General features: G+C 42.1%; 1 protein-coding gene across 1 annotated transcript; it reads right to left on the reverse strand.

Moving 5' to 3' along the window:
• Positions 1–273: 273 nt before the first annotated feature.
• Positions 274–27,685, reverse strand: STAT1 (signal transducer and activator of transcription 1). Its single transcript, XM_018071708.3, has 24 exons — positions 27,447–27,685; positions 24,239–24,367; positions 23,466–23,610; positions 22,120–22,218; positions 19,980–20,075; positions 19,171–19,249; positions 18,500–18,591; positions 17,729–17,880; positions 17,298–17,456; positions 15,865–15,957; positions 15,366–15,425; positions 14,160–14,189; positions 13,979–14,072; positions 13,053–13,094; positions 12,494–12,577; positions 11,864–11,962; positions 11,224–11,359; positions 9,381–9,436; positions 8,167–8,261; positions 5,778–5,917; positions 4,279–4,464; positions 3,658–3,733; positions 3,124–3,226; positions 274–2,535 (listed from the first exon to the last, which is right to left on the reverse strand). Exons 2-24 carry the CDS (start codon positions 24,364–24,366, stop codon positions 2,512–2,514), a joined length of 2,268 nt encoding a protein of 755 aa, XP_017927197.1. The 5' UTR covers position 24,367; positions 27,447–27,685; the 3' UTR covers positions 274–2,511.
• Positions 27,686–27,867: the final 182 nt, after the last annotated feature.

Genomic DNA, 27,867 nt, shown 5'->3' on the forward strand with positions numbered 1-27,867 from the left:
GCTTTTTGTTAATGCTGGAATTTTTAAGTGGATTGTCCAGGTACTTTCAACAGCTCTGGCTTTCTCTTGCCTACTCTTCACTCCTGCTATCCTTTATCACAGCAACAGTTTCTTTCCTTTATTATTCTTCTGGCTGTTCTTATAAAAGCCCAACAAGTATGAGACAAGCGATCACGTCACTTCATAGCCCCAGAGAAAAATGATGCAGCAGTGGTCCAGCTTGGTAGCTCACAAAGGTTAGCTATACATCAGTTATCCTACTGATGACTCAAATTAGAAATTCAAGTTCAGTTTATTGAACTTTGGGTGGGGAAGAAAACAAATCAGTGAAGTGATACAATCAATAATAAAAAAAAGTTAACAGGCACCTTCTAAGTACTCCAGAGCAGACTGACCTGCTGCAATATAGAGAATTAATAGCATTGATACCTCCTTAGGCTTCAGAGCTTTAACACTTTAGTTATACAAGCAAGTTTAAAATGAGATACAGAGTAGTAAACTACTGGAAAACACATCATCTTTGTAATAAAAGTAGTCAACAAACAAGAGATAGGACAAAAATGTCAACTGACAGTTCCATCTATTTAAAATGGCAAAAGAATATTCCATTGTGGAAAAATCACTACTTTAAGAACTACTGGAAAAACTAAGCCATGAAAAAGGCTACTGCTTTAAATCTCAGAAGAACATTTCACTCTGGTTGATAAAACAAATATAAAAGTAATAAAGACAAACTGCTGCATATGGAACATGAGTACAAGGTGTAGCTCAAGAAACAAATGCTTTTTGTATTAACAATAAAGATACACATTCAGCTAGTTACAATAAGATAAAAGCAGTAAGTCACCAGTTGTGATATCCTGTAGCACTGTTAACCTTAGTAACTCAGAGCACCAAAAATAAGTCAGTTTGGCAATGCTTTCCTTTAAATACGTATAGGTCCTTTAATTTTTCTCCCGAGCTTTTGCAGGGGGCACATCAGTCGTCTTGGGCATAACACCCTAAACTGCTCCAGTCCTTTATCTCCCAAACAGCAGCTGCTGGATCTAGAGAAGCAGCTCTGTAACCTCTGTGAGTCCCGTGGGCTACTGCTGCTCTCCCAGGTGGTGGGAACAGACAGACAGCAGTGGGGGGAGAGGCTGCAGTAGCACCTGAGTCACCGCTGGGCTGGGGCTGAAGTTGGAGGTCACCTTGTCCAACCCCCTGCTACAGCCAGCTGCCCTGTTCCTGTTGCTGTTCCACCTGAACCGGTGGGATCCAGCACGAGTGCTCTGCAGTCCCTCTGTTCCTCTGTGTGCTAATTAGCAGTCTGCACTAATAGATACCCCTGGTGCAGAGACCAGCTGCCTGAGACAGCCTTGCCTCTGAACTGTGAGTTGTTAATTATCTTCGAACATGCTGAGAAACAAATGTGTTCCTCCTCTGGTGGAAACACAGTTTCATCCTTTAAGTACCACAAACTGCATGTCCTGCAGCTGTTGTTCTGTATAAATTTAACTCTCTCACTTTCCTGTGCCTCATCCCTAATCGCTAACCACTTCATTATCAAAGCCTGTAGGATCTTCTAGCTATTCAAATCAACAGTTAAATAAATGCCCTGGTTCATAATGCATGAGAAAACTGAGTTCCATTCCACCTGTTATTAACCTAAATGGGGCATGTATTATTGTAAGAGATAGAAGTGACCAAATCCTCACCTTGGTAGGCTAAAAACATACTTCAAGCTCTTCTGCACCCTTTTTAAGAGTAGGTTCTCATTTTGTCTTGATACTCTGCTAGACAGCATGACTGCAGTCTGCAGAAGCTTTAGTCCTGATTGTACACCTGGATTTGCAAGCTCAGCATGTGCCAATGCAGCTTTAAGGTGGTGTCAGAAATGCTCTTTATGTGAAAGATTGTGCTAAACATCCTACGCAAGGTTATGCCTTACAGAAACCGCAAAAGTGAAATGCAGGTAACATTTTCTGTCCTTTCAACATGCCATGCCTAGAAAAGCTAAAACCACAGCAAACTTAAACAGCACATGGATTTGGTGTGGCATGTATCTGTAGAGTGTTTCCCTTTTCCTTTCTGTGATGCAGATGAAAATTCAAAGCTCTGGAAGTTCTGCAGAAGTAGTTACACAGAAGGCGCAAGCTTTCTGAGCAGAACCTCTGCAGAAGAACCAGCTTTCCTTTGAAGCCTTCTATGTACAGCCAACTGTTTTAAACATTACATTTAACTAATTCCCTTAAACAGGAATGCGTGTTTCTCCTGTCATCCTCGCTGAGGACCTCACATTCCTATCCTCTTCTCTTCCTCCACTCTTGCTAACTAAACAAAGAAGTGCACATGAGGAGGCTACTGAGACTGCTATTGTTGATATTTCCATTAGCTAAAAATTGCTACTGGACCTTCAGGTTGAGAAACCAAAGAATGGCAGCAAAGCGTGTCACCAAGGCATGGACTGCAGCGCAGGACGCGAAAGCGAATCAGCCACGTTAACGACGCAGTAAAAAGCTCAACCAAAGCTCAGAGCTGCATATGTGTACACATCTGCAACAAGAAAAGGAAATGTCCATTAAACAAGCCAAGTAAGCCCTAATACTCAAGTCTTTGCTAACCAGACCATGACCATGTTCTCCCTAAATAAAACCAGACTCACACCTTAAGATCCAACTACCCGGGGAGGGGGGAAATCCCATACTTTAATTTTGATATTTTTTTCTGAAGCACATCCTGCAAGGACAACACTGCTCTGTTAACAGGGAGAATCTTGGCAGCAGTGCCAGAGCAACACATCCAAACTGCACTCCTACTCTAGAGGCCCTCCCCACCCAGACCCCACAGGAAGGACTACAGCAATGCTCCTTCCTCCCTTCTCGTCTTCCCTCCACCTACAAGGTACACACAGGAAGCTTTGCTCTCCTGTTCTTCACCCCTATCCCCACAGACAGGTGGAAAGAACAACTGATGGCAATCCCAGTTTAACTCTGGATCCCCAGCTTTCCCTACATGTGTGAAGAGACATGTTCTGAAGTGTTCACTTGTGTTAAGTGTCCGAGGTACATCTGGAGGGGAAAAAAAGGCAAAAAGCAAGTTCTGGCTCAAGCACCCTGCAAAGGGCTGGTTCATGATACATACCACAGTGTCAATCTCTGCCGGGCCCACCATCCGAGACACCTCATCAAACTCCTCAGGAGACATGGGGAGCAGGTTTTCTGGAGACTGGAGCCTGGAAGGGTGGCTAATGCAGAAGAGCAGGGATAAACCTTCAGTAAAGAAATGCGGCACAGCTGGGCTACCATGTCTGGCGCTGAGGACAGAAGGGCCACTAAAGAGGCCTCTTGTGAAGAAGACCTGGCCTGTGAGCAATACACCAGGCTTTGCAAAGCCAGCCAAATGGCTTTAAGTGAGAACTAGGACTACTCAGGGATGCACATCCTAATCAAGGAAGTCCAACAAGTCTTTAAGAAATCATTTGTCAGTACAACTACCTGCAAGTTTCTAGGGTTTTTGTCTAAAAATGGTGTTTTAAACACAGCACTGCATGAATGATCCTCAGAGAGGAAATATTTGGCAGGGGCACCTACACCTTAAATACTGTGAAGAGACACGAACTACAGCTGAATAACTATGATCAGTTCTTAAAAATACAGCATTTTTGTGGACACTTACACTTCAGACACAGAGATTAACTCAGTCTTGATGTAGCCGTTTCCCTTGGGACCATCCAAATCCATTGGCTCTGGTGCTTCAAGGAAAAAAAAAAACAAGCATGTGGGTTTGGTTTTTTTTGCAAGTTTACTTCACATTGCCATCTTCATTGTACCAAAAATAAAGCCTGTGACCCAGATAATGTGCAAGTCTCGCCATCATGCATTTTATAGCACTACGGTTAATTTATTCCATTTTTTAGTCAGATTTTCCTTTTTCCTTTTCCCCTATTGAAAATGGGGAAAAAACCCCCTTCCATAGCCAGTCATGTTCCAGCTGCTAGTGGGCACTTAACATTTCTGAAACAGCTCATGGGCTCGCATGAAAGCCGAATTGGAGGGCCAGTGACAATTAGGTTTTCAGGGTTTGATCTGATTAGATCTCATGTTGTGCCTCTTTAAAAACAGACCTTTTCTTAACCTATAAAGCTCAGGTGCCTCTTCTGACCTTTTAGCTCACCATGGGATAGACTGCCAAGAAATTCAGGCCAACTGCTTCCTTTGTTTCCATGCCACAGGAATTGCACAGTGCCCAAGTACATCAGGAACAATATACATGGAATCAGCCATGTAAAGCACTCACCCTCCTTAGGCCTGGAGTAGTATTTGCCAAAGGCATTGTCTTTGGGTATATCTGGGTACAGAAATCTCAGTGGATTTTCAGGAATGTTTTCGGCTGCCATCACTTTGTAGTTGCGGATGATGTCGGGGAAAGTCACAGCAGAGAGCTCCTTCTTGGTGTAGGGCTCTACCGAATGGAACTGGAGCTCTGCAGAGGAGAGAAGCAGCAACTCTTAAAGGGGGTTTCAAAGTTTTTTCTGAAACTGCTCAGAAAAGCTGCAGCCACTTCTACAAATTCAGAGATCACGTGAGCAAAAGGCCTACCTGGATGACACCTACTGTGCTGCAGGTAAATATTTAATACCTGTCAAAGGGAACATAATTGTTCTGTGGGGTAGGGAGGCATATGGGGGAATAGCACACAGTGATGGCTCTTGATGTGCTTTGTATTCAGAATGACTGATGTGACTTGTCCATGGAAATTAACTGCAACATTTCGTTAACTGATATTTCATTAACTAATTTAAGTTGTGCTACCTTTTCAACCTTCTTCCAAATTATATCATTCCAACACTGTTGCCCTTTAGGAAGGTTGATCCAAATACGCCACATGAAGCTCTTATGAATCATAAGGAGAGACAGATAAAGCCTCCCTGAGTGCTCCAAAAACTATCACCCTTCTTTGCTTCATTTTTGGATGTCTCAGGTATGAAGGCTGCAAAAGGAAAGAAGTGCAAGCTCATTCAGCAGTTTCTTTTCCAGCCGTAGTAGGTTTGGAGCTCATCCAAGTGAAGTGTCCACAGCTGCATCATGGTGGCAGGTGGGGCTCATTATTAGTGTGATGAAGGGAGAACCCTGATTGGATATGAGGGAGGTTATATCTTTTTGCAGCTGTGATGTCTCTAGGCTTCCTTGAGAGAGGAGGAGAGAATAGTCCAGCTAACTGATGAAGTGAGATCTTCACTGGCCCTTCTGGACAATGGGAGGAAGGAGAACTGCTTGGAAAATGAAGTAAGTGAACGTGTGGTTTACCTGGGGAGGAAGGACAAATGTTCCATGGGCCATGAGTTTGAGAAAGCAGTTTGAGAAAGGAGTGTTGCACATAAAATGTATGGGGAGAGAACAGTAATGATGAATGTGGCTGTAGTGACCTTTTCTTAGGAAAGAACTCTCTGATTAAGATGGTGATGTGGGTTTGGAAGAAGATGGAGGTGCATGTGTTTTGCTGGGAGAGACCCTAAGGAGGCAGGGTACACAGTCTGGGCAGTTTTTCCTGTCAAATCTCCAGGCCAAAAGCAGTACCCTGGAAGTGTTACTAGTCCTAGTTGAAACCTTGAATAATCCACTGTGTGGCTTGAGCTACACCAAGTATGGCACGTGCCTGCTGTTGCTTGTGACCCCCTGCTTGTAAGGGTGGGGGCTGCTGGGGTGGTGTGTTGTGCTGGTCCTCAGTGTGGAGGAGAAGAGCATAAAGACTTCTTGTTCTGATGTAAGTAGATGAACAAAGAGTAACTGACTTACCATTTTGAGATCCCTCTACCCAAGTAAATGTGATTGCTCCCTCTCTGCTACTTTCACTGAATCTTAGTAAAAATGTTCCTGGATTCTGGTCCTTCAATAAAGCACGTTCTCTCTCTTTGCTGATGAAACCCACAATGCAGCTGTAACATTGAAAAGAAAGAGCTGAGTTACTCCTCAACATAAAACCTAAGCTGTGCTGGGCTAGCTAGGAAAACTTAACAGCTTTTGTCACTTAAGAGTTGAAGTACTTGCAAAAGGCTTTGTCCTGAGAACAGCTGGAAAGCTTAGCAGTAGGACTGCCAGGCTGGAGTCAGGTGATGATTCATGCCCCATGGAAGACATGAATCACCACAACTTCCCTCAGCACTCTCACTTTGGCCTAGTGGCTTGTACAAACATTTTTTTTGAACTTAAGAATAAAAGAGATTGTCCTTTTTGCTGTCAAAGCTGGGCTCTGGGAGCAGAAATGGAGTTATATGTGCATAATATGGTCAGATCCCAGCTAGCAGTTAGTTTTAACTTCAGAAGTACGTTAAGAACAATTATTTCTCCTATTTGGCTGATGAAACAAAGGTTGCTAGCTACTAGATTGCATTCTTACAGGTGTGGGGTTTGCTTTGTTCCTTGTGCATGTTTTCTGGAGGAAGTATTTAAGCCTGTGTGACTTCAACCCCCCAAACTCACTATGCTCAGCAAATGTTACTGCATAGGCAAGGAGGCTGATGTGGTGATTATAAGAGACTGGTTAATCTGAACAGGTACTGGGGGGGTAGTACTAGGGCATAATCCTGGCCAAGCTCCAGCTGTTTGGTTTTGGTTGATTTGTTGGTTATTGTTTGGTTTTGTGTTCCTTCCCCCCCCAAAAAAGTCAGAATTTCACTGCACTGTTTCTTATTCCTCAAAATACTGCATCAATAATGAACTTTTGAGTACTGCTACTGTCTTTGTGTGCAATAAGTCAGGGGGAAAAGTGGGTTTTGCACAAGAAATACTAAATGATCATGATTTTGCTTAGAATTTCAGATGCTGTAAACTGTCCTGTTTTTTAGGGCTTTGGCCATTTGTTTGGTGAGCTTTGTGTTTTGTTTGCTTTTAAATGTGTTTGGTAGTCAATATCCTGTGTATAATGAAAGTCTTTTGTTGCCTTATCTCTCAAGTACAAAGAAAGGCAAGTGTTCTTGAGGCTGTAATGCTTACTCTTGTAAGCAAAGGAGTCTCTGTCCTAATGAATACTGTGGATTTGTCTCTTTCCCACTGAAATATCTTTGTAGTTGGACAGTTTTTCCTTTGGTTTCTCTTTTTGCCTTTCTAGGAAAAAACGATTTGTGACTATCCATCAAAGCCTGCTGAGAGAGGAAAACCTAATAGTACTAAACCTCTGAGTTTGATTACCTTCAGGATTTAACTTGCACCTCTTTCTGTTAAATCCTAAGTGGGGGTTTGCTCTCACAACTGAGAGCAAAGAGCAATGTTATTCAAGCCTCTATCAAAGCCACATGCAAAACCAATCCTGTAGGCACATCACCACACTGAGGTGGAACACCAAGCAGGAACTGCAATTCTGCCTCAACAGTGGTGGGAAATGTTCCCACTGCACTGCAGTCTACTTAGCAAAGAAATAGGCAGGGTTTGGGCAGTGAAACAAGCCTACTACAGAGGGCTTTGACAGAACTCCTCTGGAGTTGGGGGTAATAATGTGAAGCCTGCTGCTGAATGTAGCAAGACAAAAGCAAACCTGCTGTTATGGATCCTGCAGACTTGTGGGATACTAGGAGGCCCCACTGTGAGTGTGCTACTTGATAGTGTTTCATAATGTGGCTAAAGCTAAAATGCAGGATTTGACTTTGGATAAACCTAGTTCTGGCAGAAATTGGAAATCCCAGAATCAAAAGTTTACTAAACCAGTATTAAAGGGCTATGCTTCCTTCTGGCAGAGTCCTTCTACTTAGTAATAACCTTAGAATCAGTGAAGGGTGCACAGTGCAGGTACAGGCGTTCAGAGTCTGGCTGCTGCCACCTCCAGGCGGCTCACAATAGTGTTTGTTTGGGTAGGGGATTTGGTTTTTTGGTTTTAAAGATAGATGATCGCTTTATGACTTATCCTTCCTTCAATTTTCCTTGGCTCTGTTCTAGGGTGTGGAGAGAACCAACTTACAGTGGGAGTAGAGGCAAAACAAAATATAATCTTACATTCAAAGCCCTGCTCTGTGACTTAAATGGGACAGCTCAGTCATCTGATGTTCTTGCTTTTAAGAGTTGCCTCACCAGAGGCTTCCTCATTACTAGAATTCACTTGCACAAGCAACCTCACAACCTGAGGATGCAACTGCTAGCCTAAATGAGAAGTCTCAGGCAATTGACCCCATTTTAAACTTCACTCAGGTCTTACCCATCATTCCAGAGACACAGGAGATGTTTCTTAATAAGCTCCAGGATTCCCTCAATCCACAGCCAAAAGGGGAAATTTTTATCATTTATATTTTCCTGAAATTGAGAATATGGAAAGGCAGGAGTGGGACGGGAGAGAACAGGGGTAATAAGACATGAGTGTTGTTAAGCAGCACAGGGGAAAGCAAGGTTTCAATCCTGCCAGTATCAACTTGTTCTTGCATTTTTCTCCCTCTCTTCCACCCCCCTGCCCATATTCTCTTATGACTTTTTCTGTCTCTCCACTCCAGAAGGACAAGAACCATTGCTAATGAACCTTAGGGCAAGAGAAATGCCTGTCTGAGCCTACAGTACCCACAAACATGTGATCCATCACCTCTTATGTGCAACAGTGCTGGTCTAAGAGCAGATAAGACTTTTGTTCCTGCCTGGGCACTGTTCTTGTCGGGGTTCTTGGACATACAAACCATCCCATGGGACTTTTGCCCAGGCTGGGTAGCAGCTGAGCTTAGAGACACTTTCAGTGTCAGACCTGGATCTCAATTTCTCATGAGACATCCATATTAATGAACTCAAGTGTTTGTAGGTCACCAGAACTTTGCTCTTCCCTTGGCATCTGCTCCTGCCTGCTGTAATCTCTGGGTTATCTATACCACTTAAGGGTCTAAAGAAAGAAAACATGAAGAGCCCTCCTGTTTTGCTACAGCCAATATTGCATGAAATATCATGATGTGGTTTTCTGTCATTGTACTGATCCTCTTGGCCACCCTGTTCTAATCTTCACCCTAATCCAGTTGCCCCTAGTCTAGGAAATGTCCTTCACTATGATACAGAAGAGTTGTTCATCTTGCTGGTTGTTTTGTTTACATTTTCTGTAATAATCAAAATAGAGAACTATTCTGTTAATAGCCATCATATTAATAATAATGAAGATGGTGAGTTTGAAAGATGCATTTTTTTCTATAGAGTTTACATGGATCTAAAGGAATCTCAAAATCATCTTCTCCTTGCTGTTGCAAGCCCTTTTTCCTCCTGGTGCTGCTACTTTACCCCACCACCAAAACCTGCCATGACCATGTAAGCTTTAGAATAATTAGCCTATGTTACTAAAAAAGAAGGTATCCTAGAGGAAAAACAAACAAAAAATGCCCAAACAAAACCCACAACAAACTAAAATGAGCTTCTTCCATTTCAATTTTTAAACTTTGTTCATACCTTGCAGAATCTTGTCCAAGGAATAAGGCCATCGTGAGATCCTCCACTTGTTTGCCCTGAACACAATAAACTGATTTCAGTCGTGTTCCATAATTTACTTAGTAAGGCTAAAAGTACTTAAAGAACCAAGTTCTCAGTGTTTATGTACAACTCAGCTGTTGGACTAAGAAAGAAAAGGAAGGGCAGGCTACTGTGCTTGCAAATTCCCCCTGCAGTAGCCATGAAAAATTCCCCTCTGATGAGGTTTTAAGATAACCAAATTATTTCATCAGACCTTGCATAATGGGAACCAATTCATACTGACACTTTCTATGCTGTGCTACACCTAACACTTGCCAGTTTCAAAATGCTTCCAGGAAGGAGACTGAATGCTTGCACAGTTTTTTCCAGCAAAATAAGAAGACTGCAGCCCACAAGCTCTTCCATAGGGGCTCAGCAGACCTTAGAATATCTTTGAGATTAAGCACTTTCCTGTCTCTGTTCTGGTGACTTGTAGGCTTTTGCCCCAGAAACTCTTGACTCTAGATCTACCCCAGCCACAAACCCATCTTGCTCCTGTTGCAATCGTTTCCCCTGGTCTTGTTTTTATGTCAACAGTGTTTCATAATCACATCCAAACCACAAAGAAAAATCCTATGCTGTGATTACAGTAGCTGCAGCTTTGCAGACCCCAACTGTAGTCGGAGCCAAATTCTTTCCATTAGAGATCATAAATATGCTTTTCCCTCTCATGTTTCTGAAAATAAACTGGGTTAGAGGGCTCATTTCTGATGCTGCTAGTGTTAAAAAGATCAAGATTCTGTCAACTTTCACATTGCAAAAACAGTAGGCAAGTTGTATCCTGGCACCCTGTTGGTTCTGTGTCTCCTTGCACTAAGGAATCCTGAATATACAGTGTTTGATGACCAGGATTTTTTTTTTTTTTAGCAGTGTGATATTTTTATCTGTAGAGATAAATGTAGCATTCCTACTCTTACCAGAGCTTGACAAAGTCTCTGCAGTTCTGAAATGCAAGTTGACCACAGAAATATGTCATTGGTCTCTTTGTCTGTGTGTTGGTTAATTAAAAATAAAAATATTCTCTTGGCAGATTTCTGAAAGGTAATCTATTAAATCAGTTGTTTTTTGTTGGATCTTATGTCTTAGGGAAATTAGAGGAAGTGAGTTAGAGACTGGAATGCTCTACTTGCCACCTAGACACACTAATGTCAAACACCTTTAAACATAAATGCTTTCCAAAAGTTTAGGGTGGTGGAATATACTGAACAACAGTATTTTTATCTAGAGTCTGCTATGCAAGTGCCCCAGCTATCAGGCAAACTGCAAGGAGTTTGGATAGAAAACTCATGGCTGCTGAGGCTCTCACTAAGCACAGTCATCTAGGAAATGTTCAACTTGATATCCTTCAGCGGTTTCATAGTGTTTGCACTTTAATACTGCAACTGTGCTCATGCAGGCAGAGTAAACCCCCACTGTAGTTGGGGGCATGCATGAAGTTAAAATGAATGGAGGTGGATTTGAAAACAAAGCCAAAAAGATGCGAAGAAACAGCCACTTCAAAGACTGACTAAACATGAGTGTTACTTAAAAAGGCAGAAGTAGCCCCAATCTGCCTTGCTCTAATGCATAAGACTCCTAAGTTAGAACTGCAGATTTTTTTTCATGACCTGATCTCATTTACAAGCTCTACCATACTGAAAAGTGGAAAATGCTTCATTGCTACAGTGACGTTGTATAAGTGGTAAAGGCATGGGAACAGAATGAAAACTTAAAATGGATTGCAGAGAAGATGTAGAATTAGCTTTAATTCAAACAGACCATCTGTGATGAAAGTAGACCATACCAAGTAGCTTCTCTCCCAGCATGCTCAGCTGATCTGCATTAAGTCCTCTCTTTGTGACAGAAGAAAACTGCCAGCTCAGAACTTCAGAAAGTTTAGACCACTTTGCACAGGGTGGACTCAGAAAGAAGGACAAGTTCTAGAATGGAAAAGAAAAATACAACCTATAGTTAATAAACATTAATTTTGGAATGCCACCTGAGTTTTTAAAAGTGTATTGTCAAAACAAAATACAGATTTAAGAATGGATGTCAGCTTGAGACAACTCTGCAAAAGCAGGCTCCTATTCTGACAGGCGCTCTTTACCAGGAAAGGCTGTCTCTGGGGCTCTGCTTTGGACATGTCTTTTCCCAGAATTCCTGGATTACTCAAGTGCACCATATTTTAGTTCTTAAATGTTTATCTGGCTCCTCAGTGTGTTCTGTATATATTGAATACAGGTATACTACCCTTAAGTGGGTTTCAAATGTTGTTCTGCTTAGGACAGGGAAGTAAGTCACTGTGCCTCTCTCTACACCTGAAAGTTATGAAGTCATCTGCAAGGGAAAAAAGTGCAGCATACAGTCTGCATACATCTGCAGCAAAAAGTCTGCTTGAAAATTACACAGAGAATGTGATGCCATTTTTTTTTTCTTGCAAATACCTTGGGATCAGTAGACAGCATGTTGAACCACAGGATAGAAGCCCATCCACTGGGAAGCTGGCTCACGTTTGAGATCACAACAATGGGAAGGGATGTGGTCTGAATGGGGCACAAAAGGAAACGTGTCAGGCTGCCTTGTACTGCTGCTGCAATCCTCCTTGAGATTACCCACAAACCTGTTTCCATTTTAATTCTCTGCTTGCATAGTCTTAACTTTTTCAATTGAGGTTTTTATGTAGGGGAGAAAATGTCAGTATGATGAAATACTAGAAAGACTTGGGTGATTTTTTTTTTTTCTAATAAAGACTTTCATTTAGTGTCAGTTATGACAGTACCGATGATAGTAGCAGCAGAGTTCATAGCATATTGCTTCTGAAATAAATACCTAGAGGGCTTAAACTACAGGGTTGGTTATCAAACACTTTGCACAGCACATCTACTCTTATTTACCCAGAGATCTGACAGCATTCTCACTGTATGTGTCAATACAGAGGTATGAAGTGTCATTCACATACTCTGAAATAACTGAAGTACTTGATATGCCAGTACTTGGAAAAAAAAAAAAGTTTAGATTTGTCAGGATGAGTGACATACAGCAATTTAGGTCCATCTGTTTCATCTAAGACATACCTCTAGCTCTACTACCAAGCCAGGCTGGCACAGCTGCGTCTCAAAACTCAGAGAGTGAAGCTCTTCTGTTACAATGAGAGGACCCTTTAAAAACAAAAATTAAAAGAAAACTTTTCAGGGACTGCAAATTCCTAGGGTGAAGGTAATGGGGTTTTATCATGAAGAAAGCTCTTTTCTGCCCATGGCTACCTGCTCTAGACCTCGATAACAGCTCACAGGGCAAAGTCAAGTGACAATGACTTCCTAAAATTGCCTCTCTAGGTACTTTTTATTTTGACTACTACTTAGAAGTCACAGAAAAAAAATCTGTGCTTGCCGGAAAGTCCTGTTAAAGCTAGATGCCAGTGAGGGAGAGAGCACCATTGCCCTTCTGGCAGTAGTTCTCACTTGCAGACACCTCCTACAGGGATCAGGTTCTAGGAACACTTAACTCCTCCCCTATGATCTGTCATCCTGTGTGTGTCTTCATGGGGCTGAGCAGAGAGCATTGTCTTAAATGCCTGAATGCCTTTTTAGAATTATGCAAAAACTTTACGAAAAGAAGGTTATTGCTGCTTACCTCATTTGTTCTGGTTCCTGCATTTTTCTGTTCTTTCAGTTGCTGCAAACAAACAAAAAACCCTGTCACTCATTTACATCAGCCACAAATGGAAGTGGTACAGGATAGAAACATTTGCATGCTGTAGTTACTCTTCTGTATACAAACTTCCTGCACTAGTGCCTGATTCTATTTGGTTCTAAGCTGTGGAAGCCAAAGCATTAAACTGTAAGTAACTACCACTCTTTTATAAACTTCTCATCTGTGAAAATAGATATTGCACAGTTATGATGTGATGCCTTAATGTAAGAGGTCTTTTAAGAACAGAAGCAGTATGAAATTAGGATCAGATGAAATACTGGTTTATCAAAGTACCCCTCTGAACTGGATGATAGGCTCTAGACAGTCTCTGTTCTGGACAGTGAAGGGAGACTTCCATGTTCAGTGGTTCTGCACTTGCATTTTTCCTTTCCTTTTAATGATGAAACTAATCTGTCCTCTCACAATCTGCAGATCAAAAGTGTTGTATAGTCTGTTGAAGGCACTGACTTCCTTCTAGCTGCCCACTCCTAGATGATTTTCATCTTCCAGACTCAAAGTTCTTTACACTTTCCTATCCATGGGCCTTCATTTAAAAGGCTCAAACCAACATTTCTAGGTGTTTTTCTTCCTCCTCCAAAGAACTCATTGCAGCATAAGCTGTATGGCAGCAAATACTCTTGTTTTCACTTCTGTCCCTGTTTCAGTGACAATCAACTGCCTTTCGCTTGCAACAGGCCAAATATTTCAAAAAGGAAAGAACAGAGAAAAAGAAGAGATAATCACAGTTCCTCTTACACAAAAGCAAATAATTACTTCAATAACAAAAGCAATTTGTTTCCTTCCTACCACACTCTCTACCCATAAAATTTAATGGCTGTATCAACAAAGAAAAAAAAATCTCCTACCAAGTGCCTGAATTCTGCTGCTAGACTTCCATTAGTGGATTCTTCCATGTTCATTACTTTTGTGTTTGTTCCCAAAATATTAAACTTCCTGAACCTTCACAAAGAGAGAGGAAAAAATAATTAAGTATCGCATTCACTGACAGAATCTAACATTAATATATCAAACTGTGATGCCACGTACCCTTTGACTGAGTTCTTCTCAGTTACATCTCTGTCAAGAAAGAAAAAAAAAAGACAAAAATATTTTAAAGCTTCTGCCACAGAGAAAATGCATGTGGTTTTTTTAGCAGCTGTCAGAACTGATTAAAATGCTTTTGTGACATTTTTGTGCAAAAGAGGAAGCAATTGGTTCAAGCAGTCAAAGTAAATCTTGTGTTACACATAGGGTGTTTTTTACTAAGGCTTAAATGTTGCTATAGGGGCTCTATAATCAAAGGAAGTCCTTTCTTTTACTATATAGATTTTAACTCTTGCTCTGAGGACAAAAAATATAGTTCTGTCACTCTAAGTCTACTCTTAAATCACATAACTTATTGAAAAATTTGCTGCATCACTTGAATCAGTTTTCCCACCACTTGGGATTTTACTGAGTGGCATTCTATGTGGTGGACTTCTCAAAGCTCCACCTCCCACATCCACACAGGAATTTTTTTACCTTTTCCCTATTCCATGCAAGTTTCTGGACTCCAGGGCCATTTCAAGAACAGAATTACTTGAATGGGAACACAAAAACCCACTTGCTTTCTTAAAAGCACAGTCCCTGTTGTTATTTTGGAGAGCCTGTTACATTTCTTTCCCTGCCCTTAAAATAAGTGCTAAATTCACCTGAACTGTTTATAAAAATACAAGATTGGTATTGTCTGTTTAGATTGCTGTATGTTTTTTTTTTCTCTCTGAGATCATGTCCTATGTTATAGGTAGACTGCTTATACCCCTAATTCAAGGACAGCTTTATAACAATATTCCTTTCTACATGCTACCCTAGAAGATATTTTAGAGATATGACTGAATTATGTGACTGGAAATGGTGGAGTTCAATTCTGTGTTTTCATTTTGTGCTAATCCAAGTGAAACACCCACACCAGAGGAGTAGCTGTTGCCTGGGTGCTGCCCTGTGCCCAGCCTGACTTAGCAGCAGTGAGCTCTCCTTGGTGCATCCCAGTGGAGCTGGTGGCAAGAAGCTGAGGCCAGCTGTACTTTGTGACATGTCTCTAATGGCAGAGAGAGACTTAGAGCAAGGGCATGGGTAAGAAAAGGGGAAGGATATAATACCTGCTGCCATGGAGAACCAGCCTGCTCCTGGCCTACTCAGCACTTATAATATGGTTTTTGAACATGGGGACTGTTTACCATTAGCGTAGAGAGGGATGGAAAAAATGTAACGTACTTATCAAATAAAACTTTCACTTTCAAGTTGTAGTTCAGTTCCGGCAATTTCACCAGCAGTCTGGAAAGAGAAATATTTTTTAATGTCAGCAATTGCACAAGATGGGTTTTTCCCTATGGCACTGCTTATCACAGATATTTAAGCAGCACACTCAGGGCCACATACAGGCTTCAAGCTTGTTCCATATAAGACAGCATTTAGAGATGAAACTAAATGAACAAACGAGTTGCTCTTTGGCATGACAAAGTGGTCTGCATGTGTCTGCTGTTTAGCTGTGTTTCTTTATACACTCAATCTTATACATACCACTATTGGTAAAGAGTAAAACCTGAATGTGAGTTAATCTTTGCTGGAAGAAAGCCACCTGCACATGGCACTTTCCTCCTCCTGACCTTAGCACTTGGGCTGCAGTGCAAGCTGTACAATCCTCTCAGCTGTAAGAAGCCAATGACATGAAAGCCTTACCACAAAAGGGGAACAGGGAAGGGGGAAAACATACCTCAGCTTTACAGTAAATTGTACTCCTGTCTTCAGGACTAGTGGTCTCTGAGGATGTGTTGGCATGCAAGGCTGCCTCTCTACCACAAAGGAGCTATGAATGAACAGATTAAAGGCACTTTGATTTATCAATGTTGTCCTTAAGAAATAAGAACTTACATAAAAAGCAAATTTTAAAAAAATGGTGATTTACCATTAGTACTATACACTTTATTCATTCAGTTTCTATCTACACAGAGGTGTGTGTGTGTGTGTCTCTTCCTTTCAAATGTTTCAACGGGGCTAAAAATATTGCAAGTAAGAAGTGATTTCATGAGGTTTGGCTTTTCTTAAATGCACTGATGGCTTGAGCAGGGAGATTGCTACATCAAACTTCTCTGAAATCAACAGCAAGTAAACACTGTGATGTAATTAGCACAGTCCAAGTGAGGAGAGTTGCTTCATTTGCCATTCCCAGGGCTTGCTGAGTTCTTATGGTGACAGTGCTATGTGACAACATGTGTCCAAGAGATAGACATGCTAGCTGGGGATTAGATGAGGGCTAGCTAACCCCACAAAACAAACTTCTGAGGCTAACCTGTTCCTACATACCCCAAACTTGCTAGCTTGGGCACTCTGTATAGCACTCTGCTGTGTAGACATAAATCTTGGTAGCTTGGAGACTTTTCCTTCCATTGTACTCACAGGCAAGAAACATAAACAGCAGGTGGAGTTGTACAGTTCTTCTTTGTTGCCTTCACTTCCCTTGAAAGCAGTACCTGTGTTTTTCAGCTGAAGATCAGTGATCAAAGCATCTGAATGGGACTCTGGAAACCTGGGTTCTAGCCACCATAAGAAGGTGTTGACTACTGTATCTTAGCCCCTGCTCTTATCTGATAGATTCAAGTCTTCTGTAGCATTAATTTTTGTCTAGTATATATTTACAGACTGGTACTCTGATCTTATGCAGGGCAATTACCAGCTACAGTAACTTGCATCATAGAGATGATATAGACAGGGCTGGCCTCCCTGTGCTGAAGGCAAAGAGGATGTATTCAGAGACAAAGGGTTGGAGAATCTAGTGTGTATTTATTTTGGGCATAACTTGGTGTGGATTGTTTCTTGCCTCTCTTTACTTGAACTTTGTAGGGTTGAAGCTTGAAGCAAGAAATGGACTAACAGACTAGGAGTTTAATTCTGTAAATCAATGCATCCTGTAGCAAGGCTCCTGCTAACTTCAGTAATGACTGATCAACAAACCCTTTCCATGGGCCTGAAGCTCTGGAAACCCTAGAGAGCATAAATCTCAAAATCAGTAATTTAATGTTTGAGACAAACTTAGGGAAAACCTCATGAAATGCAGAGTTAGGATTCATGAAATACTGAGGGAACAGTAGGGAAGGTGCACTCCATCTATTTATTCATGCAAACACAAAGATTTTTCTGGTCCATTACCTTTGGATGAGCTGTTTGAAGAGACTGTCTGTTCGCTCCTGCAGAACTTTTTCATTTTTTGTGATGGGATCAGAGTCATAGGTAAACTTCTGTTCCAGTTCCTCGAGCTTTTTGAGCTGCTGACGAACTTGTTGTAGACTTTCAGCAACAGTGGTAAACCTACAGTTACACAATCTTATTACTTTTAGCATGTTTTTGCACTGTAATAATATAATAATGCAGAGACATCAGCCAGGTGACTGTCCCTAAGGACCAGGCAGTGCACAGAGAACACTTCATGCTCATGGGAAATGTGGTGAGGTAATAAAATACATGAAATATAGTTATGCTGTGACAGAATGAAAATGCATAATATAAATAATCAGTATATTTCATAGATCTGGTGTTCCTTCAAAACATGCTTTCAATTCTGTCTTTGACTAGAGACTTACCAGTTCTGTAGCTGGTCAAGACAGGCATTGGGTGGGCCACCAATACATGCTGTCTGTTGCCTGTGCTTCCACTCCACCAGCTCCTCCTCAATAAGAGCAGTCTGTGTGTGCTCTGTGTTGTGCAGCAGCTGTACTATCTTGTTCACCACTTCCTGCAGAGAGAATGAAATTACCCTGTTTATTAAAAGTACTTAATACACAAAAACTAAGTACTGTTTTATAGTGCTCATCTGTCTTGCAAAACTCCTCAAACCCCTCAATAATAGATTCTGTCAACAGAGGTTGTTTTCTAAAAGCACTTTTTTTTCAGCTGGAGTATTTGCTAGATTAAGTGGAGAAACAAACCATATTCAGTATTGCTGAACTCTGAAGAGCCAGTGTCTTGCATCCATATATGTCCCAAGTGTGTATTTGGGCTCATCCAGTGCTTGCTGTAGACTTGAGCACTACAATCAGAGTATATTTAACTCTAATATAGCTGCAGGTTTTTAATAATTTTTTCCTCAAGAACATAATTATTGGTATGATGCCTTTTCCTTCTCATTGTTCTTTTAACTTTACCCAAGAGAGTTTGATAAAGGTTGCTAGAAGAGAAATAAAATTGCTTACAGAGATTCTGAATTTTCAAAAAGGATGGAAAGAATGAAATCTCAGTTCAACTGATATATAAAAAAACCCCTTTTCTACTGCTAGTTTATGTCAGTTCAATGAAAATGAACATTTGCTTAAAATGAAGACTTGTTGACTTCTGAAAGAAAACTCGAGCACTACCTTTCTTTTGCGGTCAAGTAATAAAAACATCTTCTGGAGATTCATCTGTTCTTTCTTATATTCCTCCTGAGACACTCCATTGGACTCATGTTCTGTAAAATAAGTCCAAATTGTGAACATGAGGCTGAAGGAGTGCTAAAGCACAGGTGGGAGAAATGCTGTGGAGAGAAGAGGACTTGCCTGGCTAATGTCAGGTGAAGTGTATCTTTAAAGCTTAAGGGAGGAAATGTTTACTGCCTCCTTAACAACAGAGACAGATCTGTATAAAGAAACCAGTGTGGACTTAGAGCTGCATGTGTTTCCCTTGGTACACAAAAGGCTACAAAACCTGAAGCAGGAAGTCATTTGTGAAATACAAGATGGCAAAGAGAAGCCTAAACTACACTAATTACATGTGTGGTTGAATGGTCACAGACACTATATGGTTTACTGCTTTTATTGGCAAAGGGATGTAAAGGACAAAGGAATATTGTGTTAACAAGGAGGCTCTCTGCCTGTAACAAAAGACAGATGGAGAAAATGCATTTTCAGAAATTTGTTTCAGCATAAAGCAGAATTAATAAAGGAGGGAAATTACCAGTAAGTTTGGCTGTGCATCATTAGGTTAATGTCCTGACATAAGACAGCAGAGTTTACTCTGACAAACTATATGCAGTATAAAAATTACTCACCTCTATTCTGCCAGGTTTTATATTTAAAGTCATATTCGTCTTGCATATCCTCTAATGTCTTGATGTCCTGCTCCACATCCTGTAATGCACAAATGAATGTGGCCAAAATTATTCAATATTTTCAAGTAATGCCAGGCACTGCCTGGTACCAGCCCCTTACAGACATGAAGTCCAGTTTTGCAGCAATGCTTTTTCCTGGAAGTCCCTAACAGGAAATATCCCTAAACTTCATCACCTTCTATTCACTCTCCCTCTTTAGTCTCAGCTAACTGAAATCTGTTAATTAAAAAATATAGATATGTCTTTGTTGTCTAGTCATATAAGTTCACAGAGTTTAGGAGAACGAGGCTACAGTGGAAAAACTTGGAACAGCACACAGCATTTTAAACTTTGTAATTCCTAAGTAATGTTTGGAGAAAACTTTCTGTTGTGACTGTATTTGTTAAGTCAACAAACTAAAAAAATATGCTATGTCAATATGCTAAAAAAAATACATCTTCCAGGCAATAACAAATTGGTCAGTATATGATTTAGGAGGTTTTCCTTGGTTGCTAGTATTTCAGATGGGTAAAATTTTTGTTGCAAAAATTTAGGCACAAGAAATTTGACCTTGCTAAATGAGTTAACTACTAATCTGTATTATGGTGCTACTGACAAATAATTTTTGTCTTCAGACAATCACTGGTTAGACTTGAAAATCAAACCACTATCCTATTTTTATTTGCTATTTTATCACATCTTATGTACTGAAAGCTTTTAGACATCTATGAATCAACAAACACTACTACAAAAAGTTATATTATACTTACTAAAACACTGGCTTTTACAGCCTTAACTTTGGTATCAAGCTCCTTCTGTTTGTCCAGCATCCCAGTCACAGTGTTCTGTATGCCCCCCACTTCCATCTGAGAGAAGAGGCAAAGCAACAACAGAAGTTAAACCAGAGTAACTCATGACAGCAAATACCTTTTTTGTTAATGTAGGTTAGTGGCTTTTGTTGGCAAACAACCTGAGGAAGCACGGCTTGTTCTGGTAAATCATACTAAGGTTTTGTAGTATAAAATCAAGATCAGGAGAATTTGCAAGAAACAAGGGAGGATTAAAAATGCCTGCTATGTGGTGATGCTGCACTTTTTTCATCACAGCAATATCTGTTTTTTCTCTGCACAAATCCATTCTCTTGTTTGCTTAGCTTCATGTGTCTCCTAAATGTACTTCAAGAAAACAACCACCCTGAAGGCTGAATGACATTTACATCAAGTATTAGATTCATCCATACAGGATATGGGGAGAAATGGAGTAAGAGCAGGAACAATACAGGTCTGTGTACAGGCATAAGGGGTAACTTAGCATGCAGCTGTTTTCCTACAGCATATTCAAGCACACACTACATCTCTGTATAGTTTCTTTGAAAGAGTCAGGAAGCTTACTGCATGACATCACTCAGTTGCAGTAATGTGAAAGACAGAATTTTTCATTAACAGAACTACTGGTGTTAGATACTTGCTGTTCTTCCAATGCAGGACAGTCAGATTTGCATTGCTGCTTTCATGAACGCCTCAGCTTAAGCTGAGGTCATCTAAAGTATTTATTTTGGAAAACTGGCAAAGGTTTACCCCATCACAGATTTAAGTCAAACTATTACAGCAATCTTAGCATGCTCTGACATTTGGGATTCTCCTTTGGTTTTTATGATGCTTATTATTGTGCTTGTTTTGTATTTTGTCTTCTCAGCTTTGGGAAATGAGAGCAGTTAACAGAAAGCAGAGGCAGGGCATGGTGTTGTACCTAGTGCCAACCTTAAACAGTGATGGAAGTGATGGCCAAGTTGGATGGGGCTTTGAGCAACCTGGCCTAGTGGAAGGTGTCCCTGCCCATGGCAAGGTGGCTGGAATGAGATGATCTCTAAGGTCCCTTTCAACCCAAACCATTCTATACTTCCATTTCCCTTTCTGATGACCCAAATTTATTGCATACTGGAAATGCAGTAGCAAGTGCTTTATGTCACGTGACAGAACTGAAGAGCTGTTGTAGCTGCAGCTACTCTGACTCTGTCAGAGTCCCATTCTTAGAGGAGCTGTTTTGGACATTGTTGTAGTAGACCCCATGCCCGAGTGCTCCTCCCACACTACCAATGCTCATACAAAAACTTGCCAGAAAGTGAGGTATTTCAGTATCAGAACTTAATGTGCTTGGTCAGTCATCACTTTATTTCTATGTAAGTGGACTACATCTAGCTCTGTATTTTGCGTGCCTTTCCTAATTGCAGAATCCTTATTGCAGAACAGTTCTTGCAAAGGTGAAAAAAAAAAAAAAGTAAGTTGGAGAACAGATGAGGAAGGAGAAGAATATGGCCTTCTATGATTCAGAGGAAAGAAAAGGGCTTCATTAAAAAAAAAAACACCAACAAAACAAAACCAAAAAAACTCCAAACCACCAAATATAAAAAGAAACACTTGGAGATAACTGGGAAGGAGAATGATGCCTCATTTTCCCAAACAGACAGTCCAGAAAAGCATCAAGCTCAGCTGCTTAATATAGAGTAAATTTGGCAGTAAAATGCAGCAGAACAAAGCTAAAATTTTGCTTGCTAAATAAGATAAGCACTAGTTATTGAAATAAAATCCAATGAGCACATCAGGCTATGTCATACTACAGAAGCATTAAAAAACCAGCATAGCTTTTACATCACTCAAGGAATAAAAATTATTTCCAGGCCATTTGTCCTCCAAATGCTTCATAAAGCAGAAACAAGCCATGCTGTCCAGCTGGTGTGCATCAGGGTTGTCCAGCTGGTACATATAAGTGCTCACTCTTCTGTCTTTAAGAAACATATTATTGGGCAGAGAGAGGACAGCCTGTCTCCCCTTTCAGTCTTCATCCACTCCCCCTGTCCCAAATAATAGGAAAGGGTAGATATAACTGCAGTAGACATTTCAAGACTGTTACCTCATTTGACAGCTGGGCACTGTTGAGTATTTTCCTCTCTTCTTTCAGACAGTGCTGGATGATCATTGCCATATGTATTGGGTCTTCTTGAAAGTTATCCTAGCATTAGAGACAGTCTATTGTTTAAGTTCACATACATAATTGCTTGTCATTCAGTAACCTTCAGATTGGCAAAAAGATTGGTGAGTGACTGTGTTCATAGCCTGCTCCAAGACTACAGGGTATGGCAGCTGCAACCAGCTCTAAGAGTGAGTTTTCATTTTAGTTCATTAGCATTAGCATACAATGAGATGGTACTGGGATAAAACAACAGGAAAGGGTCAGAGACATTTTTGGGAGAAGTGAGATACTATCCTACAGTCCTAAAGAGAGCTCATCTCTCGAGAGCCGCCCTCCCACCCTCTGACATATGAAGGTTTTGAAGGGCAGTGTTCTAGCCTGGCAGGTACAGTTCTTGCTCAGTGATGTAAAGAAGGTATATTAGCTGCCACTTGTGAACATGTGGTCAAGGCTGGGTGGAAACTCAACCTTAGTGTTTGACATGCATACAAAGCTGGAACATGCTGTGGATTGATATCGCCCTGCTCTGCTCAGGATGGTGCTGCCCTGGGGGTCGCTGAGCTGTGCCAGCCTTCTTGACTGATCTTTCACTGCTGATCTCCAGGTACTATGGTATAAATACAGGTCATCTTCTCTCCTCAGAAAACAGTCCCCTGGTCACCTACCTGTGGTGAGCAGAAGCTCAGTGAGTGGAAATTAGGCTGTGGTGAAGGAAGACCCTCTGGCACAGAGCCCTACAGGGAGGAGTGGATGACTGACTAATAAGTCCACTAGGGATATGTCCTGCACTGGCACTCACTACCAACTGCTTTGGCCCTTTTCTTTCCCAGTACAGTGCAATGCAGAGTGCTGCCTAAGGACAAGTCCTTTGCTCTTAACTGCAGTTCTGCAGTTATACAGGAAGGATTTCTTTCCCTGTGTTTTTTCTGCATCAAAAAAAGTGTCTTATTAGGACACTGAGGAAACTGGATGGGGAGGGCATGGGTTAAGTGAAACTGCAGTTGAGTAAGTGCCCCAAATACATACAGTAAACACCTTACAAACTGCAACTGCCCTTTTCCTAGAGCTCTCAGAAACTGTAACTGTACCTGTAAGTAAACTGTAACTTTCTAACTGTAGCCAATTAAAACAAAAACGGAGTGACATTTGAATTCTGGATTTTAAAGTAGAATTCTCACGCATTCTCTGTGAATATCCCTCATGGCAGGGTGTAGTTTGCTTAGAGGCATCCAACTGCACTACTGAAGCAATTCAAGCAAATGTATAGGTATAGAACCCCGGCATACCTGCAGATTGCGTTTGCTTTTCCTTATGTTGTGTTGCAGCAAAAAGTTGTTTTCTATCAAGAATCTACTGAATTGGTCATCAAGCTGTGACAACAGGTCATGGAACAACACCGTAGCAAAAGATACGTTGTTGGCTGCGTGTTCCCTAGAATAATTTAAGGCATGCTTGTGTTAAATACCTTTCTAATACAGCATCCAAGAAATGCATTACAGGTGTACTTTATTTTTAATCCCCCACTACAGTTGTAGAATATGCAAGCAGTAAGAATGACTTTCCAACATAAGCCAATTTCATTCTCTTAACTTTGACTTTACTTTCCTTGATAGAGAAATGTTGGTTTTCTCTGTATTATTCTTGCCACATTGTGTGCAAATTCATTTGCTCACTTCATGCACATCAAGAATCTAAAAGTGAACCTGATGCGTGTGCATGGTGTACACTTCACAGACATCTTGTCAGAAGTTCAAAGTCTTTGAACAGTGAGAGACTGAGCTACCAAGACAGCAACTGATAGGTCTTAAAACAGCTGCTTTTGTTATAGACCAAATGAGGACAATATGAGCTCTAGGACAGTTTTATTCCAGCTGTCAGGCCCCTCTAGAAAGCCTGGAAGAGGGGCAGGAACACAGGCTGCAGCACCCACACAGCAAAGCATCCTACCAGCAAAGGTTCACCTAAGCAGCTTGCTTTACCAGTATTCTGCTGCTGCCTGTAATTGTATGTATGAGAACATTGCTTATCACACAACCCAAAGGCTAATTTCTAAGCTTACCAATCCTGGTTCTCCAGCCACTGTGCCAGGTACTGCCTGATCTCCATGGGAAAGCTGTCATCGTATAGCTGGTGAACTTGCTCCAAAAACTTGGAATCAAGTTGCTGTAGCTGATGCCACTGAGTCATCCTGAGGAAGGGGTGGAAAAAAAATCAGTGTAAATTTTTAAGTAGTATTGGGAAAAAGCTGGTGAAAAATAACATAAGTTTTCATGAACATTGATAAAATTGGAGGATGTGCTACTTTTGGCTAGGATAAGGCTAATTTTCTTCACAGTAGCCAGTGTGGTGCTGTGTTTTGGATTTGTGCTGGAAAGAGTGTTGGTAAAACAGGGATGCTTTTATTATTGCTGAGCAGTGCTTACACACAGACAAGCCCTTTTCTGCTCTTCACCCTATTCCACCAGCTAGGAGGCTGGGGGTGCACAAGAATTTGGACAGCTGACTCCAACTGACCACAGGGATATTTCACACCATATGGCATCATGCTCCGTATATAAAGTTGGGGGAAGAAGGAAGGAAGGGAGGTACACTCTGCATGATAGTGTTTGTCTTCCCAAGTCACCATCAGGTGTGATGGAACCCAGCTTTTCTGGAATGGCTGAACATCCACCTGCCCATGGGAATCAGTGAATTAACTCTTTGGTTTGTTTCGCTTCTGTACACAACTTCTGCTTTACCTGCTAAACTGTCTTTGTCTCAACCCACAAGTCTTCTCCCTTTTACCCTTCTGATTCACTCCCCATCCCATCTCACAGGGAGGAGGGGGAAGTGAGTGAGCAGCTGTGAGGCAGCTCCACACAGTTGCTGGCTGGGGTTAAACCAGACAGAAGAGTAAGAAGGAAAAGTGTTTTCATCGAACAAAAGTATTTTATTTTCAGCTGTAACAGTTCTAGATGCTAGTCCTTTAAACACAATAAAACTTCTTGTGGGCTTGTTTAAATTAAAAAAAAAAAATGGAATTTACAAATTAAGACAGGGCACTGTTTGCTGAAAAATGACTTCAAGCTGGAATAACCCTTTCCCATGAAAATGTGCCTTTTTTTTTTCCTCTGAACCCCTTTTACCCCTTTTCATGGCATTTAGGGCATGGTTCGTGTTACTGCTCTCTTGCTTAGCAAGAATATGAGAATGAGGACCTATGTGTTTGATCTGTACTCTGCATGACTGAGATTGTGCATGTGGAGTTTCACCTTCTGTTGATACTCCCCATTACTAAGAGTGTGAGTGAAAAATCAAAGCACCCTCCAGGCACTCATTTTCACTTGGTACTTGTGTCCCCACGTACCTGCTCTGAAAATGGACTAGATCTCAAGTCAGTTCAAATGGAGAAGTACTGGAAAGATGTTTTTTCTGCTATATGCTTTAGTTCTCATGACCACATTTTCAGGCTAAATTCAAGTAATCTGTCCAGCAGATACAAGGTACTTAAATGAATTAATATTGTACAGCATAGCTTCTCTTAGTCATAACACTTTTATGAGAGTGGCTTTATATTGTGACATATGGTTTCTAGCAGCAGATCAGTTAGTCTTCCATTAGGCTGCAGGTTATCATGTTGTAGTGGAAATGGCACATAAAGGTATGTCCAAGGAACAGTACAGGCTGAGAACATGCGTGGTGACATGCAAATCCACTCACATACAGAACCTTTAAAAAAAGGTGATAGGACCTATCCAAAGAACAGGGCAGCATCAGGGTGAAGGACTATCTTGTATGTGCCTTCCTGTTAAATCTGTTAGTGTCTGTATGCTGGTTCCCCCAGCTGCTGAGTGGCATATGCTATGTGTGAGAAGCAAATGAGAGTTAAAAATGCTATTATGTTTTAAGTGAAGCCTCGAGGCTTTTGATGTGCATGCTATTCAGATTTCAGGTAACACAGCATTTGAGTGTGCTGTAGCTGCACCACAGCAAACAGTTAAACGTGACATTGCTGAGGAAAGAATTTGTCTAAATTCGTGAAGTTAATCTGCTGCTTTCCCTAATGGTTAAGTGAAGATGTACTCCAATCTTCCTGTGTCTTAAAGCAACCAGTCTAGGAAAGGACTGGGGAGTGGTGGCAGAGAACCATTCAATGAGGTGGTTACAGAGCAATGTAATACTGCAGCAAACATGACCCTTGGGGATGCAAGCAGGGAAACATCAAAGAAGGGGTAAGTCAATACCTTTTTGTAGAGAAGGCATCAGAGACACCCACAGTGGGGCACAGAGCACAGCCTGAAACTGATGAGTGAGGAGGTATAGGACAGGTAGCCCCTATTCTGCCCTTACTCAAGGGAAGTGCAGTATGAGCACAGCCCATAGGTGTGTCTGGAGAAAAGGAGCCCTGTTGGAGGCCCCTAAATGGGTGATGTATTTGCAGCTCTGTGGGTCTGTGTGCCTCGTAACAGCTGTGCTTGAGGGTGTCTTCCACAGCTCAGCTTGGACTCAGGGAATCACAGAATCATTAGGGTTGGAAGGGACCTCTGGAGATCATCCAGTCCAACCCCCCTATCAAGGCAAGGTAACCTGGAGCAGGTGACACAGGAAGGTGTCCAGGGGGATTTTCAATGTCTCCAGAGAGGGGGATTCCAGACTCTCCCTGGGCAGCTGTTCCATTGCTCTGCCACCCTCAATGTAAAGACGTTCTTCCTCACGTTGAGATGAAACTTCTGTTTTAGATTATGGCCATTGCTTCTCGTCCTGTCACTGGGCAACAGTGATAAGAGTCTGGCACCAACTTTGAGGTATCTGTATGCATTAATGAGGTCCCCTCTCAGTCTTCCCTTCTCTAGTTTGAACAGGCTCAGCTCCCATAGTCTCTCCTCGTGAGACCCTTCATCATCTTTGTGGCTTCTGCTGGACCCTCTCCAGTAACTACTTGCCTTTCTAGTACCGAGGAGCCCGGAACTGGATACAGCACTCCAGATGTGCCTCTTTAGGGCTGAGTAAAGGGGTAGTATCACCACCCTCGACCTGCCGGCCACACTCTTCCCAATGCACCCCAGGGCTCCCTCCTGGCCACTCTCTACCTACTTTCCTGTCATTCCCGGGGGATCGCGGCCGGAGGGCGCGGCGCAGTTCGGGAGCAAAGGGCGGCGGGCAGCCCGTGCTGCCGCCGGGAGCTCGCACGGCTCCCGCGGGGAAGGACAGCGCTCCCTCCCCGTGTTCCCCCCGCTCCCCGCCCCGGCTCAGTCCCGCAGGTTGGGAGCACCACGCAGGTACCGCACCTGTTGGGCAGAGGCTGCCCGGCGACGCGGCCACAGCAGGAACAGGGAGAGAGCACCGACCCGGGCACAGGGACCGCTCCTGGGGCTCCCGAGCAGGCAGCGTTGGGAGTCTGGAGATGCGCAGGAGCAGGTGCAGGTGTCCAGAAGGAGCCAAAAGGCGTTCAGGGAGCAGGAGTTGGGAGCAGATGCAACCGGTGACGGAAGAGCAGCGCTGCCGCCCGGGAGGCGGGTGATGCCCTGATGGGTATCCCTGCCAGGAATGAACACCGCTGGGACACGGCACCCGCTGCAACGGGGGGAAAGACACCGAAGCGCAAAGCTCGGTGGTCGAGCCAAAGGCAGGGGCGGTCTGAGGGAGCGACAGCTCCAGCTGCACCGGGCATTCACCGCGCCGTCCCCCGAGGGCGCCGGGTACCGCCCG

Source organism: Manacus vitellinus, unplaced genomic scaffold (genome assembly GCF_001715985.3).
Source record: "Manacus vitellinus isolate BGI_N305 unplaced genomic scaffold, ASM171598v3 scaffold_20_pilon, whole genome shotgun sequence".
Classification (NCBI taxonomy): Eukaryota; Metazoa; Chordata; class Aves; order Passeriformes; family Pipridae; genus Manacus; species Manacus vitellinus.

What these genes read in the sequence shown, in the direction of transcription:
- STAT1 (XM_018071708.3), bottom strand. Translation starts at nt 24,366, where the DNA reads ATGACTCAGTGGCATCAGCTACAGCAACTTGATTCCAAGTTTTTGGAG. An exon ending in CTTGGACAAGATTCTGCAAG is followed by an intron (nt 8,262 to 9,380) that starts GTATGAACAAAG and finishes TCTCAATTTCAG; the next exon opens with GAAAATATAAATGATAAAAA. An exon ending in CTGTGTCTCTGGAATGATGG is followed by an intron (nt 5,918 to 8,166) that starts GTAAGACCTGAG and finishes TCAATGTTACAG; the next exon opens with CTGCATTGTGGGTTTCATCA.